This window comes from Agelaius tricolor, unplaced genomic scaffold (genome assembly GCF_023055355.1).
Source record: "Agelaius tricolor isolate 1412-34295 unplaced genomic scaffold, bAgeTri1.0.p SCAF_11, whole genome shotgun sequence".
Taxonomy (NCBI): domain Eukaryota; kingdom Metazoa; phylum Chordata; class Aves; order Passeriformes; family Icteridae; genus Agelaius; species Agelaius tricolor.
Genome location: NW_027269271.1, coordinates 7,752,325 through 7,767,050, shown reverse-complemented (window position 1 = coordinate 7,767,050; position 14,726 = coordinate 7,752,325). Strand labels below are relative to the sequence as shown.

General features: G+C 44.3%; 1 protein-coding gene across 4 annotated transcripts; it reads left to right on the top strand.

Moving 5' to 3' along the window:
- The first annotated feature begins 174 nt into the window (after positions 1–174).
- NPL (N-acetylneuraminate pyruvate lyase) lies at positions 175–12,700 on the top strand. Of its 4 annotated transcripts, none has more exons than XM_071435984.1 (12): positions 175–193; positions 4,408–4,476; positions 6,075–6,148; positions 6,509–6,596; positions 7,669–7,726; positions 7,807–7,882; positions 8,805–8,897; positions 9,137–9,345; positions 9,537–9,583; positions 10,391–10,475; positions 10,801–10,840; positions 11,931–12,700. In XM_071435984.1, the coding sequence occupies exons 2-12, from the start codon at positions 4,412–4,414 to the stop codon at positions 12,080–12,082; spliced, it is 987 nt and encodes a 328-aa protein (XP_071292085.1). In that variant the 5' UTR covers positions 175–193; positions 4,408–4,411; the 3' UTR covers positions 12,083–12,700. The 4 variants fall into 4 exon arrangements, with proteins under 4 accessions (XP_071292085.1, XP_071292084.1, XP_071292086.1 ...); XM_071435983.1 differs by lacking the exon at positions 175–193 and adding an exon at positions 3,393–3,617; XM_071435985.1 differs by lacking the exon at positions 175–193 and adding an exon at positions 3,401–3,617 and having other exon boundaries at positions 9,197–9,345.
- Positions 12,701–14,726: the final 2,026 nt, after the last annotated feature.

The window sequence follows — 14,726 nt, the reverse complement described above, 5'->3', positions numbered from 1 at the left end:
AACTCTCCTCTCGTCTAACAGTGGGTTATTGGTAGTGGGTGGGGGGTTTTGATGGGCACTTCTGTTCTCTAGATGATGTGAGTAAGGCCTTCAGAGATGGATTCTTCAAGAACCTGCTCTCTCTTCCTGTGTGTTCCCAGAATGAGCCAGTGCTGGGCTCTGCACCAGGTGGCACTGTTGGCTGCGTTCAGAGGTGAGCTTTCCTTCAAGAGGAACATCCCTGATCCTCTCTTGGTTGCCAGTGGTCACTTCGGCTCCAGTGCACCCTGACAGTTCTTTCTATTTCCAGAGACATAAATTGGATTATGCTCTTGTTGACTGGTAATGGGAAAGCACTTTAACATCTAAAAAATTAATAACTTGGCATGTTAAAACATCTTTTATGTGACAGACACAGCAACCTGAATCAGAGAATCACAGAACTGTTTGTGTTGGATGGGACTTTAAAGAGAAGAGCCTATAGTTCTGAGCCCCTGTCAGGGAGTGCCTGTGTAAGACTGTTAAAAACATGGTAAGTTAGGAAAATCCTCCAGTTTATGCTTAAGTCTAGAACAGTTAAACTGGCAAGTTTTCAGGTGGAATCAACAGCAAACTTAATGATTTAAAAGAAAAATTTTATATCCAAGAGGTCAGTATTTATTTTGATTTTTGCACATTTAGATTGAGAGCAGAGTAAATGTAGGTAGGTAGATACATACATACATAGATAATGACATCACATCAACTCCCCAGATTATGTGCTTCTGAATACTAGCCAGCCATGATGGTACTTAAGAGAATTTCATCACTTTAACAAGTACTGTCTTTCTGAATTTTCATTTAGGCTTCAGTACTTCATATTTCTCTGGAAATAGACTCGAGTCTGTCTTTGAAAGAAAATTACATCTGGATACATTTGTTGATTGCAGAGACAAAGAGGCAAGACTGTAGTGTAATTATACCAAACCAGAAGTCCCCTTGAGAAATGTGATAGTTTGGATGTCAAAAATACATACATTTGTATGTATGATACATACATACATACACTTGTATCTATGTATGTATGTATCTACCTAGATACCTATATTTGCTCTGCTCTCAGTCTAAATATGCAAAAATCAAAATAAATACTGACCTCATGGATATTGAATTTTCTCTGTATATGTAGAGAGAACTGTGATTTGGGGGAAGTAGAAGTAAAGTTCAGGGGTGGTAAGTTGTAGTCAGTGTATTGGAAAGTAATGGAAAAGTTAATACAGCAGCAACAAAAAGTCTGAAGGAAACTTCTCAGCTCTGAGGTGCTGAGAAGTGTGAACACAATGCTTAAAGTAGCAGTAAAATGCTTCAAAATAGATCTCAAGCCCTTCCCAGTTTTCTTGCAACTGCTCTAGAACTCTTGTGCAGTTCTGGAATTCCTGCTTAGAGACAGTGCTAAAACTCTTCTGAAATTCTCTAAAACCACTCTGAGCTGATGTAAACTTCCTATAGACTGTTCTAAGCAGCTCTAAAGTCCTGTGAAATGTGCCAGAACTCTTGTAAAGCACTAAACTCCTTTAGCTCTTCTAAACCTCTTCTCAGCACCTCAGAGCTCCCCTAAACTGATCTAAAGCTGCTTTGTGTTGCTGTAAGCAGCACTAATATGTCTTTAAATGCATCTAAAATGCCTCTAAATCTCTACTGTATAACTCTCAACTCCTCAGGCGGCTTTAAAATTCCTCTGAGGAGCTCCAAACAGCTCTAAAACCCTTTTATGCCAATCTCTGACTCCTACAGGGTTCTAAGTAGCTCTAAACGTCTCCAGGCTACTGTGAAGCTTCTCTCCTGTGCTGTCAACTCCATGAGGTAGCACTAAAACTGCATTAAAATACTCAGGAAATCTTGAGGACTTCCTCTAAATGGCTCTGTAGAGCACTGTCTGTGAACTTCCAGAAACACACTGGTGCTTTGGGGAGGTGGAAGAGGTTGCAAGAGATGGAATTATTGAGCCTGGAGAAAGAGAAGTTACCTGTGGGGATGGAAGAGTGTAGAGAAAGGGGATTTCTGAAAGATCAAGATGACCCTCTAAGAAAAGGGAAATATATGTGCTTTGTAAGGAGCTGTTAATAAGGCAGAAACCCAGAGAGTGATCTCTGCATGCAAACAGCCCACGGTGAGCATATTTTGGGGTGGAGGAGGAATAGCACAGCCCCAAACTCCTGAGGTTATTATGTGAATCCATGGAAAATGTGCTCCTGAATCGCACAACAGGGGATTGTTCTCTCTGCAGGCACAGGCTGCTTTCAGAAACACGCTCTAATGGAAGATCTGAAAGTGCACACTGAAGACAATCTTTTAAAATATTTTTTGGACATTTATTGCTATGAATCTGTTCAGGGCAGTACTTTGTCTTAGGGGATGCTCATAGTCTGCTGGTCAGATCTGCTGGGAGCAGATTAGCAGTTCTGGTGGGATGGGGAGGACTGTGCTGTGCATGACTGCCGTGGAGCCCATGCTCCACAATGGACACACATCTGGTAAAACCATGTTGGGCTGCATGGCAGGAACAGAAAGCCTGAGCTCCATTTGCCTTTCTCACACAGGGACATGGATCTGTCTGTGTGTCCCAGAGCAGGGACACTGCACTGTTATTGGGAGTGCTTCCAGCAGCTCAGCAGGGTTGTGAGGACATTAGGTGAGATATTTGGAGAGCTTTCTCCGTGTGAGGGTATAGTAGAGGAATTGTATTTGAATATCTGTATAGAGGCCCCAGAGGTCCTGTTTGCCCTTGATGGGCTGCAGCTGCGATGTCCTCAATTGGGCTGCAGCTGTAACCAATGAAGATGACCGGGATAAAAGGGGGAGGGTTAGCCAGTCTGGGAGAGCCTTGGAGGAGCCCTGACCTGAGAGAGAGCAGCATGTAGAAGGAGTCAGTGAAGATCTGTAGCCATGAGAATACACCAAAGCAGTATGGACTTTAGAAATCTGAGAATATCATTATGGACTCTAGAGAAATAATAGAACAACTCCAATTGGTGACCCTGACGTGATAGTTAACAGAAGCTAAGACAGCCGAGAGCTGTGGCAGCCAAGAGCTGTGGTGATAGTTGGTAGAAGCTAAGACAGCCGAGAGCTGTGGCTGCCAAGAGCTGTGACAGAACAGCCAAGAGCTGTGGTGGTAGTTGAAGATAAGACAGCCGAGAGCTGTGGCGGCCAAGAGCTGCAACAGAACAGCCAAGAGCTGTGGTGATAGTTGGTAGAAGATAAGACAGCCAAGAGCTGTGACAGAACATAGCCTTTGAGTCAAAGAGCTGTGAAAGAGTATGGCCTTTGAGCAAGGAGCTATGTGTGCTGAACATGGCCTGTGAGTCATGAAGAAATGTATGTATTGTAATTGAATATCTGTACAACTGTTAACTTGAGTAAAAGAAAAGGGGGAAATATAGTAGAGGAATTGTATTAGAATATCTGTATAGAGGCTTTGCCCCAGAGGTCCCGGTTGCCCTTGATGGGCTGCAGCTGTAGCCAATGAAGATGACTGGGATAAAAGGGGGTGGGATAGCCAGTCAGGGAGAGCCTTGGAGGAACCCTGACCTGAGAGAGAGCAGCATGCAGAAGAAGGAGTCAGTGAAGATCTGCAGCCATGAGAATACACCAAAGAAGTATGGACTGTAGAAATCTGATAACAACAACATGAGGGTGGGCAGGCCCTGGCACAGGGTGCTCACAGAAGCTGTGGCTGCCCCTGGATCCCTGGCAGTGTCCAAGGCCAGGCTGGATGGGGCTTGGAGCAACCTGGGGTCGTGGAAGGTGTCCCTGCCCATGGCTGCGGCTGGCACTGGGTGACCTTTTAAGGTCCCTTCCAACCCAAATCATTCCAAGATTTTGTTTGTCTCCATCCTGTTATTTATTAATATTTAAAGTTTCATTTTTTTATTTTTATCTTGAAGTCTGCAGACAATTACGGATAAAACAAACCAGCCTCATCTCTTGCACGAAGCATGGGCAGTAGGAGTCCCTGGGGATCGCGGCTGTGCTGAGGGGCCATGGGGGGCTGCGGGGCAGGCAGAAGCTGGGCTGGGCAAGGCCAGGCTGGGTGGAGATGGGCTGGATGAGGAGGCGCAGCTGGGCTGGACTGATGAGGAGGCGCGGCTGGGCTGGGCTGAGCAGGGCCGGCTGTGCCGCCGTCAGCTGCTGCCGCTGTCCCCGGCGCTGTCCCCGCCTCCTGCCGCCTGCTCGTCCCCGCACGGCCGCGGCTGTGGCGGCGCCCGAGGTGAGGGGGAGCCTGGGCAGAGCCCCCGCAGCCCGTCCCTGGGAATGGCTGGGGCCGGTCCCTGCAGAGCTGCCCTGCTGCCCGGCGGGCTCGGCTGCACAGCCCGCGGCGGCTGTACGCTTCCACAGAAACGCTTGAACAGAGACGGTAATCCCGGTTATTCCCTTTTCCCCAAACAGCTCAATGGCACCCCGAAAGAAGTTAAAGGGTCTCGTAGCTGCTACCATCACTCCAATGACTCCGGATGGGTGAGCTGTCAAAGTTGCACTGTTTATTGTTTCCTTCCACCTCTATTTTCCTTCTTTCTTATTTGGAACTGATCTGCTTGCTTTCTTGCCTTTTTCTTTTATTTTCTTTTCTTTTCTTTTTTTTTTTTTTATTTTTTTTTTTTATTTATTTTTAAAATCAATCTCTGATGGGATTGGAGGAACTACTAAATTGGTCCCAGAGTTAGATTCCCCTGTCTCTGCTTCCTTCTGTTGCCAGCAAGTACTATGGCTCTGAGTTTGGATCAGTGTCTCTCCTTTTCTGTTGCTTTGTAGGTGCAAATTAAATCATAGTACAGTTACACGTGTAGAGCATTGCAGTGTTTTCACATTTGTGAAGGAAAATTGCAGTCCTAGTTACAAAGAGCTCTCGAGAGTTAGAAAATAATTGTCAGAATCCAAAGGCCTTTTAGACTTCTCTCTATCTGAGCTAAGTCATGCATGCAGTCATGTGTGTATGAGTGCATGAAGTTAGTCTAAACTTGAAGAAAATACTGCAAGGACAGCACAGTTTTGAAAATAGCATCAAATTGAAACTTGAAATTCAGCTTTCTTCAGAGCAGGCATGGCAAACAGAAGCCTTCTCACTGCATTTTGATGTTGCAAGACTGAGTTATGTGGAGTCAGTGGAGAACCCTGAGCTCTTGTGGGGGGTGTGTCAGGACCTGTACACGCTTTTGAGAGACACAGTGGAGATTTGCTAGTACAGGTCTCCAAAAGTGAACTTTACTTTATGTGCTGAAAAATAAGGCTCCATCCCAGTCAGGGAACTCATTCAATTGCAGTTGCTGCTTTGATTCTTGCTTTAAAGGAAACTTGTTTCTGTTTTTTTTTTTTTTTATGACCCACATTTATTGCAACATAGTATTTAGTGACCTGAGCCCTCTGCCTGGACTGCATGGTCCTTGTCAGATATGTTCTGGGAAGGCATCTATGGAATTTTGAATGTTGTGTAAAACCTATCAAGACATCAGAATTGACTTCCAGGTTTGGTCTGTATTTTTGACAAATGAAAACAACAGTGAAATATTATACACTAGTAAACAAAATAAGTTTGTCTTGCATAGAAGATAACCCAAGAATTCTCCTTCCCCTCTTGCCAGGGAATTCTGTTGCTCTCCTCATCCTTTAATGAGAGAGAGAGGTCAAAGTCACATCCAGCGGATGCCGTTTCCCTCTCTGTATCCAGCAGTTATAACATCCAGCAGTTTAACCATTTGCCAGCACTTGCACAAATAACTTTGTGCTCTCGAGAGGACTCCTGTTTCCCTCAAAAGAGGAAGAGGTTTTAGTGTCTCCTGTTCTCCCATATATCCCAGAAAAGTTCTTTGCTGTGACAAGCCTGCAGCAATTCCCAATAAAAGTTTGGAACAGCGAACTACTTGTCAGGAGGAAGAGAAACTGCAAGAGAGAATTCAAGGCTGAGCTGCTACCCTTAGATGTTAAACAGATGTCAGAGGTTTCTTACCTCTGGGTAATCTGTGTGTGTGCAAAACCAGGGCTTCAGGTTTTTTTTGGTTTCTTAATCACTATGTTTAAAATAACTGTGGGTGGGGGCTTAATGGTTCCTTTTATTGCAGAAAAATCAACCTCCCAGTGATTCGTCAGTACGTGGATTATCTGGTAAATGAGCAGAATGTGAAGAATGTTTTTGGTAAGTGACAGAAACTGTGTTACAGCCCTTTTACCTGGATGGGAATCCTGTGATATCTTACCTAATAGGAGCTGTAGTGGGAAGGAATGTGGATGTGGGATCATCCTGGCCATTTATACTCACCAATGGAGAGACTGCAGGCATCTGGTTTGGCCCCTGGTTTTGCCCACACCCCATTTCTGTGGGGGATAAAATGAGGTGCCTTCATAAGGTGATGTTCCCAAAGATGAATGGATAATGTTGTGTTGACAGAGAAGACTGATCTGAATGATTCTTCCCAAATCAAAAATGTTAGTTCTTATCTTCAGTGAAACCAATGTGTGTAGATGTGGCCTCAGCCAGTGTGTTGTGTTGAAACAGTGAATGGCACAACAGGAGAAGGCCTATCCCTTAGCATCCAGGAGAGGAAGCAGTTGGCAGAAGAATGGATGTGCCAGGGAAAAGACAAGTAAGTAACTGAGAGGGAATGGGGGTTCCAGATCTTATGTTATAATAATGCCTGATTGCAAAATGAAGTGTGCTGCTGCCTTTTTTTTTTTTTTTTTTTTTTTTTTTTTTTTTTTTTTTAGTATTGTGTTGCTGGGCTTTGCTCCCCAGCTCCTTTGTCACAGAAGTATGGTTTTGCCTTTTGCCACTGCCAGTTAGCTGGTGTGTGTTCCTGCTGCTTAAAGAGCTTGTGAGAGTCCTTCTCTTTGGTACACTGAGAGGGGGGGGATGAGAAAGGGCTTGGCCTTTTAATGTATTACATTATTTGTGTGACTGAAGCTGAGGTGTGACATGCCCTAAAGGTACAAAATTAGTAACAGAAGAAAGAATTCAATCTGGATCTGCAGCTGTGTATCCAATTGCAGCTTCATTCTCCCTTTCTTGTACCAGTCACAGCCTTGTACCCCTCACTGCTGCCTTTCTTTTGGATGCTGGGTCAGAGGATGTGCAGAGGAGGAGGTGTTTTGGGGGAGAAGGATAGTGAGGAGAAATAAACTGGGGTGAAGGATCATGGCCTTTATATCCCTGTCTCCTATGGATAAAAAGGAGAAAACCAGCAGTGGGGTTGATGGACTGGAGCATGGAGGATTCCCTTAGCAGGATCAGACAAGCTGTCAAAGGTGCTGTTGTGAGGTTGAACTCTTCTGGTAGGTTTGCAGAGAAATAGGTTTAGAAAGTAAAGATATACTTTGATTTCCTTTACAATTCCCAGCCTCCCCTTAAATCCTTTATGTCTTGATTTCAAATTTCCTAATAAAATACTAATATTCATCCCTCCTGAAAGCCTTGCAAGCACTACAGCAAGAAGTCCCACGTGAATCATGTTTAGAAATGTGTTTTCTTTCTTCCACCAGCACTTGTCCGTGTCAGCATTAATCCATGTTTCTGGTCATCAGGTCAATCCAGGCTCAACTCTTTTTTTTGGGTTCTTCTTCTGTGGCTGCCTGGGCTGAAGCAAGTAATTTTGGCAGCCTGGTAGTTCACCATCACTGAAACCTCCCCAAAATCTTCTGAATTTGTTTTTTTTTGTGCAGATTGGACCACGTGATCATTCATGTGGGAGCACTGAATCTGCCAGAGTGCCAAGAGCTGGTGTGTATATATTTTTCACTCTGTGTGTGATAAATAGAAGCAGATGTACCTTCAGATACTTTCCACTCTGTCTTTTATAGGCAAGACATGCAGCAGCCATAGGTGCTGATGGCATTGCTGTCATAGCCCCCTTCTTCTTCAAACCCACAAACAAAGGTGAGTAGATGTGATTGCTGAGGCCTTTTGGTCATAGATAAAGGATGAATGTAATGTGCTTTCTTAGGAAAATATTCTGATAGTAATGTTTGCACAGCTGTAATGGAAAAGCAAAACCTGCAAGAAGCATTTTTTAAAGAGGAGGGATAGTAGCATTGTCCTGGTAAGAAATGGGAAGGATGTCTTTTGGGATGTATTTTGTTAGCCTTTTGTAAGAAGAAGAATTGCTTTTGGAAAGAATGGTCTAGTTAACTAGTCTGTGTTCTGAATGGATAGTTTTGATGGGCCACACTAGGAAGCAGCTGGTTCCATGGTGACCCTTGCTGGGCACTGACCAAGCTGAGCAACTGCTGATACACAGGTGTGGCTCTTGTTACTGAGGTGATCAGGTTTGGTTCTGTCTCTCTAAGGTTACCTCAAAACTTGCAAACTGAGTATTTTGTCCTTAAGATCCTGACAATGACATAAAAGAACCACATGAAGTGGAGGGTTGTAAAATAAATATTAGAAGTTGTCTGAATGAATTCTGAATGGAAATGTTCATGTGAAAGCACCATACCCCAGGGAGGTGAACGTGAACTTGATCCCTTGTCCTCTGTTGCACACAAGGGATCCTGCTGAGGTCACTTGGCACACAGAGCTGGCACATGTGAGAGCATGCCTGAGTTACACCTGTAACAGAATGAGTGGGAGCTACTGAAACTGGTTTGGCTTAAAAGAAATACTCTCTTTGGCTTTCTTAAGGGTCCTCCCCTGATTTATATCACATTTAATGTTTTATGACTTGTGAAGGGTTTTGTATGACTTGCTGTGTGTGTGCACAAGCTGAGGCCTCTCCACAGCCCCCATGCTGTGAATCTGAACTGTGTCTCCCTGTGGATGATCTCCTTCTCTTATGGGATCCCTGCTGGTTTCCTTCTAGATGAGCTGGTTGCTTTCATGCAGAAGGTTGCATCTGAAGCCCCTGAGGTGCCATTTTATTACTATCACATTCCTCCTCTGACAGGTGTGAAGAGTAAGTACAGAGTACAGATCTTTTGGTGATTTGCTCTGGAAAGCAGGTTATATGGTGTTTCTGAAAGCATGGATTTATATTTAGTCTTAAATGTGTTGTTGCTGGTTCATTCCTAAACTTTTTCTGATCTACTAGAAGAGTCTTACTCTGTCTTACTCGTTGTTTTGGAGCTGTATAGTTTACTGGGCTAGGCTGAAAGTGAACAACTTGTAAAATATGAAGTCTCTCTTGGGGACAAGGCAGGGCACTGTCCCAGAAGAGGCCTATGTTCCCTCATATGAGATTGCTGTTGTGCACAGTTCGTGTGGAAGAGTTGCTGGATGGGATAAAAGCACAGATCCCCACCTTCCAGGGTGTGAAGTTCAGTGACACAGACCTCTTGGACCTGGCACAGTGCATACACAAGAATGAAACAGGGGAGTTTGAATTTCTTTATGGGGTGGATGAGGTAAGAAGCTTCTCTTAAAAGTAATTTCTTCTAAGGTACTCTCTTGCTTCAGCCTTGGGGAAGAAGTAACCCTGGACACTAAGTGCAAGGCAGTTTTGCTGCTCCCTCCCACCACCCCTTTTTTCCCTTTATTTTATTACATGAAGTAATTTTTTTTTTACTTTTTTTTTTCTCCCTCCACCCCAAACTAGCAACTGTTGGGTGCACTGGCACTAGGGGCAAATGGAGCAGTTGGAAGGTCAGTATGTCTTGGACTCCTTCCCCTCACACATACACTGTGCTGTTTTATCTTCCACTATCTGCATAGTATTTCCTTGACTGTTTTCAGTCACAGCAATGGAAGATTTTGCAGGATAGGGATATACACAGGCAAACAGACACACAGTCTAGCCCCAGTCCTAGTGATGGGACAGTCATATAACCCAGGATCTCAGATCATGTTCCTTTGGGTGATCGTTGCTGTGGTTTCTAAGCTGACCCAAAGGTTTCAGTGTACTTTTTATCCTTATGGCAACTTTTGAAGTAGGTAATCACTTCTATCTGCCTTGGGTAAGGAACCAAATCCCAGAGAGGAACCAAATCCCAGAAAGGTTAAAATTGGTAGTTCACATGAGCAGTCTGTGAGGAAAAGGGCTGTGCTGAGTTTAATTTCTAATTTCTCCTCAGCCCCTCATATCAGGCTGATGAGATGAATTACTATGTGATACCTGTGTTCCCATCTAGGCAATCCATTAAATGAACAAGCAACTGGAAAATTAAGTGATTGACTTTCCTTATTGCCTGATGATGTATTTTTATTTTTAGTTTTGGAAAGCAGTTCCATTTGGAAAGAACTGGGAAGAGAAATCGGCTCTTAATTCTGCCATGGAGCTTGGCATACTTCAGATGCTTGACATTAGATTGCACCCCACAGAAATTCCACTAATTTCTCTCATAATAATGACAATGTCAACAACAAAAGCCTATGGTTACTTCCTTTGTTTCACTGGTTTTAAGTTCCTTCTTTGCATTTACCAATTCTATTTTTGGTTTGGTTTTTTGACAGTACATACAACTATTTGGGCCGACAAACCAATCTCATGTTGCAAGCCTTTGCAAAGCCAGACTTTGCCTTGGCACAGCAGTATCAGGTACAGCATCTTCCCAGGCCTCCCTGGGAGCAACTTTCTTTGTCTTTGAGCTTTACTGTGGCTGTTCTCCATGTGCTTCTCTCATCCATACTGAGGCATTTTCTTTCTTATCAGAGAAAAATTCTTTCATCTTTGACCTCCCTTTTGGTTATTCATCCATCCTCACTTTTTTGACCATTACTCACTGCCTTTTAACCACTTACCCTTCAACTCTGATCTCATCCATGCAAGTGAGCAATGATATAAAATATAAACGTAGTAGCTTTAGATGCTTTTACACCTTCAAATTGGAGGGTGTTAATAAATTACTGTTGGTCTTTTCTAGTTTCTCACTGGGGAATTCCTCAACTTTGTCATCAAACTGGGTAAGTAAACTGAGTAAACGCTGCTTGTTTCCCTCACTATATTTAAAAGTGCAAACTTTCTGCTTCTCAAACTCTCGTGCTGCTGTACTCTTAGAACTTCCTTCCTGAAAGATTTTGCAGTGAAAAACTGTTGCATCTGCTGTTTCCCAACTTAGTAGCAGTTGGGAGCTCAACAAAGGGAGCTGACCAAGCATCCCTGACAGATTCCACTCTCCCTTCCTTCCTTCTGCTGTGAAATCTCAGAGGTTTAAAGCTGTGACTCTGTGATTTACCCTTGTTCTTATCTTGACTCTTTCTGTGGGTTGATTTTTTTTGTTAGGTTTTTTTTTTCCTTTCATCTCCAAAAGCTCATTTCCAGCTTTATTTCAACAGTAATTTTCTGAAATGGTGATGCCCAAGTAGAAAATAGCTCTCATACTTCTCTCTCTTGCCTTGCTGTAATTAAACAGGAATTTTGTTGAAGACTGTAGAAGGCCAAACATTTTAAAATTGAATTATTTCTAGAAACAATATCAAGTTTAAATATAAAAAGCAATTAAAACCAACAGAGTGGTCTAGGGAGACTGAAACAGACAGGAAATGTTTACATTAAATTATACCAGACATTTAATGAAGAGAACTGTTTGCTGTGGGTTTCCTGTACATACACAAGCCCTGATGAATCTCACCAAGCTTTAGAGCCTGGTTGTATTTCTTGGGTTCAAAGTCAGAGGAATTGCATTATTTTTTAGCCTTTAGATGAAGAGGCAAACACTAAATATCCAAAGGTACATAAGAAGTCGTGAGCAATGGGCAGAGAGCAGGATGTTGCTACTCCCAAGGCTTGGCTCTGTGTGAGTCTGCACTGGGGAATGCTTACCTATGAATAAATGTAGTGACTGGGTGTAATTTTTCCTGCAGTGTCATTCCTGTCTGCAAGCACAGTTACCTCTTTTCAGTTATCCTGTTTTCACTTCCAAGAAGTGCTTGAAGCCTTGTTGATACTGGATTACACAGAAAATCCATACTGCTGCTTTTTTGGACACCTGTATTGAGGCTGCTTGAAGGAAGGTGGTCTGCAAATGTCCTGATTTTGCTTTTGTCTGCCCAGGTTTTGGTGTTGCACAGACTAAAGCTGTGATGACCTCTGTTTCTGGCATTCCCATGGGACCTCCAAGGCTTCCTCTTGTTGCTGCCTCCAGTGAGTTCATCATCAAGGCCAAAGCCAAGCTGGACAGCATTGTGTGGCCTAATGGTGACTGAGCATGGAGTCATGGAGTTGTTACATTGAGAAGGACCTCTAAGATCATCAGGTCCAACCATTAACCTGACACTCCTGAGTCCAGCACTGAGCCACATCCTCAAGTGCCACGTGTATGATGTTGTTCACTTTCATGTCCACCTGGAGGTTTCTTTTCTGGAATTCTTTGCCATGTGACACATCCCCCACATGATGGGCATGATTTCTTTCAGGGAACTGGCCATGTGCCCAAGCTCCTTCCTGTTAGGGCTGGCTTTGCTGGGGCATATGTGGCCTGACATTTTATACTGCTCCCCTGGAGCTCTGCATGTTCCAGGACTGACTGGGATTGTTTAATTAAAAAAGAGCAAATTTTTCCCAGTTGGAGGAGAGGGCTGATAACTTTTGCCTAGAAAGGAGGAAGATCTGTCTCTATTGCCTCTCAGCTGGATGGTGTTTTGTCCTCTCCATAAGGACACTACATTGTGGGTTTAAACAGCAGTATGACACCATCATTGCTCAGGCTGGTATCCGTTCATCAGAGTCACTGGGACACTGTGCATGTAAAATCCTGCTTCTGTCTGATTTCTGTGTTTATACACCTTAATGCAAAATTAAAAAAAGAAATCCCTTTTGTAACAGCAAGCTTTGGATCACTAATAAGCAGGTATTTCTCCCATTTTTTTTTTGATCTGTGCACCTCCATGTGGCAGTGCAGAATGCTGTCATGCAGGTTAGGAAGTCATAGATTCATAGAAGGGATGACCTTAAAATCATCCCATTCCATCTCTTGCCATGGGCAGGGACACCTTGCACTATCCCAGGTTGCTTCAAGCCCTGTCCAACCCGCCCTTGGACACTTCATGGATGGAGCAGCCACAGCTTCTCTGGGAAACCTGTGCCAGGGCCTGCCCACCCTCACAGGAAAGAACTTCTTCCTAATATTCCATCTGACCTTGCCCTCTGTCAGTGGGAAACCATTCCCCTTTGTCCTGTCCCTCCATCTTTGTCCCAAGTTCCTCTCCAGCTCCCTTGTGCCCCTTTAGGCACTGCAAGGGCTCTGAGGTCTCACCTGAGCCTCCTTTTCTCCAAGCAGACACCCCCAGCTCTCCCAGCCTTGTCTCCAGAACAGAGGGCCTCCAGCCTATGGAGCATCCTCAAGGCCTTCTCCGGACTCGCTCCTGAAAGGGTTAAAAGCACTGTGTCTAGGCATACTTGGGCAAGAATAAGATGCATCATAACCAGTATAGAAGCTAGCAAATATTAAGCCACAAGCGAAGGATGAAATTTGGCAAGAAACAGGGACCAAAACTTGCATAAAATGAAGGACAGAGCTTGCTCAAACCAGTGAGGAAATCGCTGAAACAGCTAACAAGAGACTGCCCATGCCTAGAAGGGAAAGGTGAAAAGGGCAGGGCGAGGAAGACGTCCAGCCTTCATCAAAGGAGCAGGGAGGGGGATGCGGAGCCTTCCTCAGTGCGGCCACCAGGGTGCACTGCGCCTGCGCCTATGCTAATGATAATAATTCTAAGATTTAGTTTGCATAACCACACCTTTTCTAAGGAAAATAATGAATATGCATGAAGTATTACCATATATTGTAATTTGCTATGTGCCAGGGTCTGCGCTGGTAGGAGGAGTGATCCCGGCGCGCTGAGTAAAGCAAATACCCACGGTTTGGACTCTGGCTTGGAAGTGTCTCTTGGCCCGGTTTGGGGCGATTCAGCCATGTCCTGATGTTGGGGCCACAGAGCTGGAGGCAGCTCTGCAGGTGGGGTCTCATCAGAGCAAGTCACCTGATGTCACCTGAAAAGTGCATTTTGTTGTGTCCTGGGCTGATCCTCTTGCTGGCAGATGATCTTTGTGGCTGAAACACAAGGGGTCCCATGCCCTGCCTGCTCCTCGTGAAAGCAATGATTGCAGGGTGGCTGGAAGCAGAAAAGAGAGATCTGGGATGTACTGGGGCACTTGAGTGGTTTTGCCACAACCAGTGGCACCACGGATCACAACAACAGAATTGTGACGGATTGCGTCCAGAATTTCACTTTCAAAATTCTTCAGAGGTAAAGCCTCTCTCTCTTCTTGGATCTGGAAAAAAAAAGTCCAGGACATTTCCAAAATCTCCAAAAAGCTCCTGAGGGGCCAGGAGCTCCACATCTATACTTTGCCTCACTTTTCTACACTTTTCCTTTACTCAAAGGAAAAGCTGCCAAAGAACAGGTCATGGTTTGTACTTTTTCCTGGCACAGCACAACTCACCCCCACACCCACCCCAGCACTTCTGAAAACGTGCTGTGTATTTGTGCTGAAATCCAGCCTCTTACACTTGGTGCTACGTTCAAGCCCTTCTGGAAAATGAAGAGCCCAGGGCAAGGATGACAGGTGACAGGACACACACTCACCCTCTGCAGTTCCTGATCCTGCTCCAGGCGGTACATGAAATCACTTCTCAGCTCTGTGCTGATTTGCTCCGGAGTGAGCTGCAAGTGCAAGACATGAGTTGGAGGCTTTGTGACCCCTGTTCTTATCTACATCCTAACTTCAGGATCACATCAGTCACACCAACATGGTGATCCCAAATATCCCTAAAGGATCATTTCCTGCACAACTCCCTGAAATCAGTTATGCCTCTGAGATGTTTTATTTCATTCATTCCAGCGTATTCAA

What these genes read in the sequence shown, in the direction of transcription:
- NPL (XM_071435983.1), top strand. Translation starts at nt 3,484, where the DNA reads ATGAAGATGACTGGGATAAAAGGGGGTGGGATAGCCAGTCAGGGAGAG. An exon ending in TGCCAGAGTGCCAAGAGCTG is followed by an intron (nt 7,727 to 7,806) that starts GTGTGTATATAT and finishes TGTCTTTTATAG; the next exon opens with GCAAGACATGCAGCAGCCAT. An exon ending in GCAAATGGAGCAGTTGGAAG is followed by an intron (nt 9,584 to 10,390) that starts GTCAGTATGTCT and finishes GTTTTTTGACAG; the next exon opens with TACATACAACTATTTGGGCC.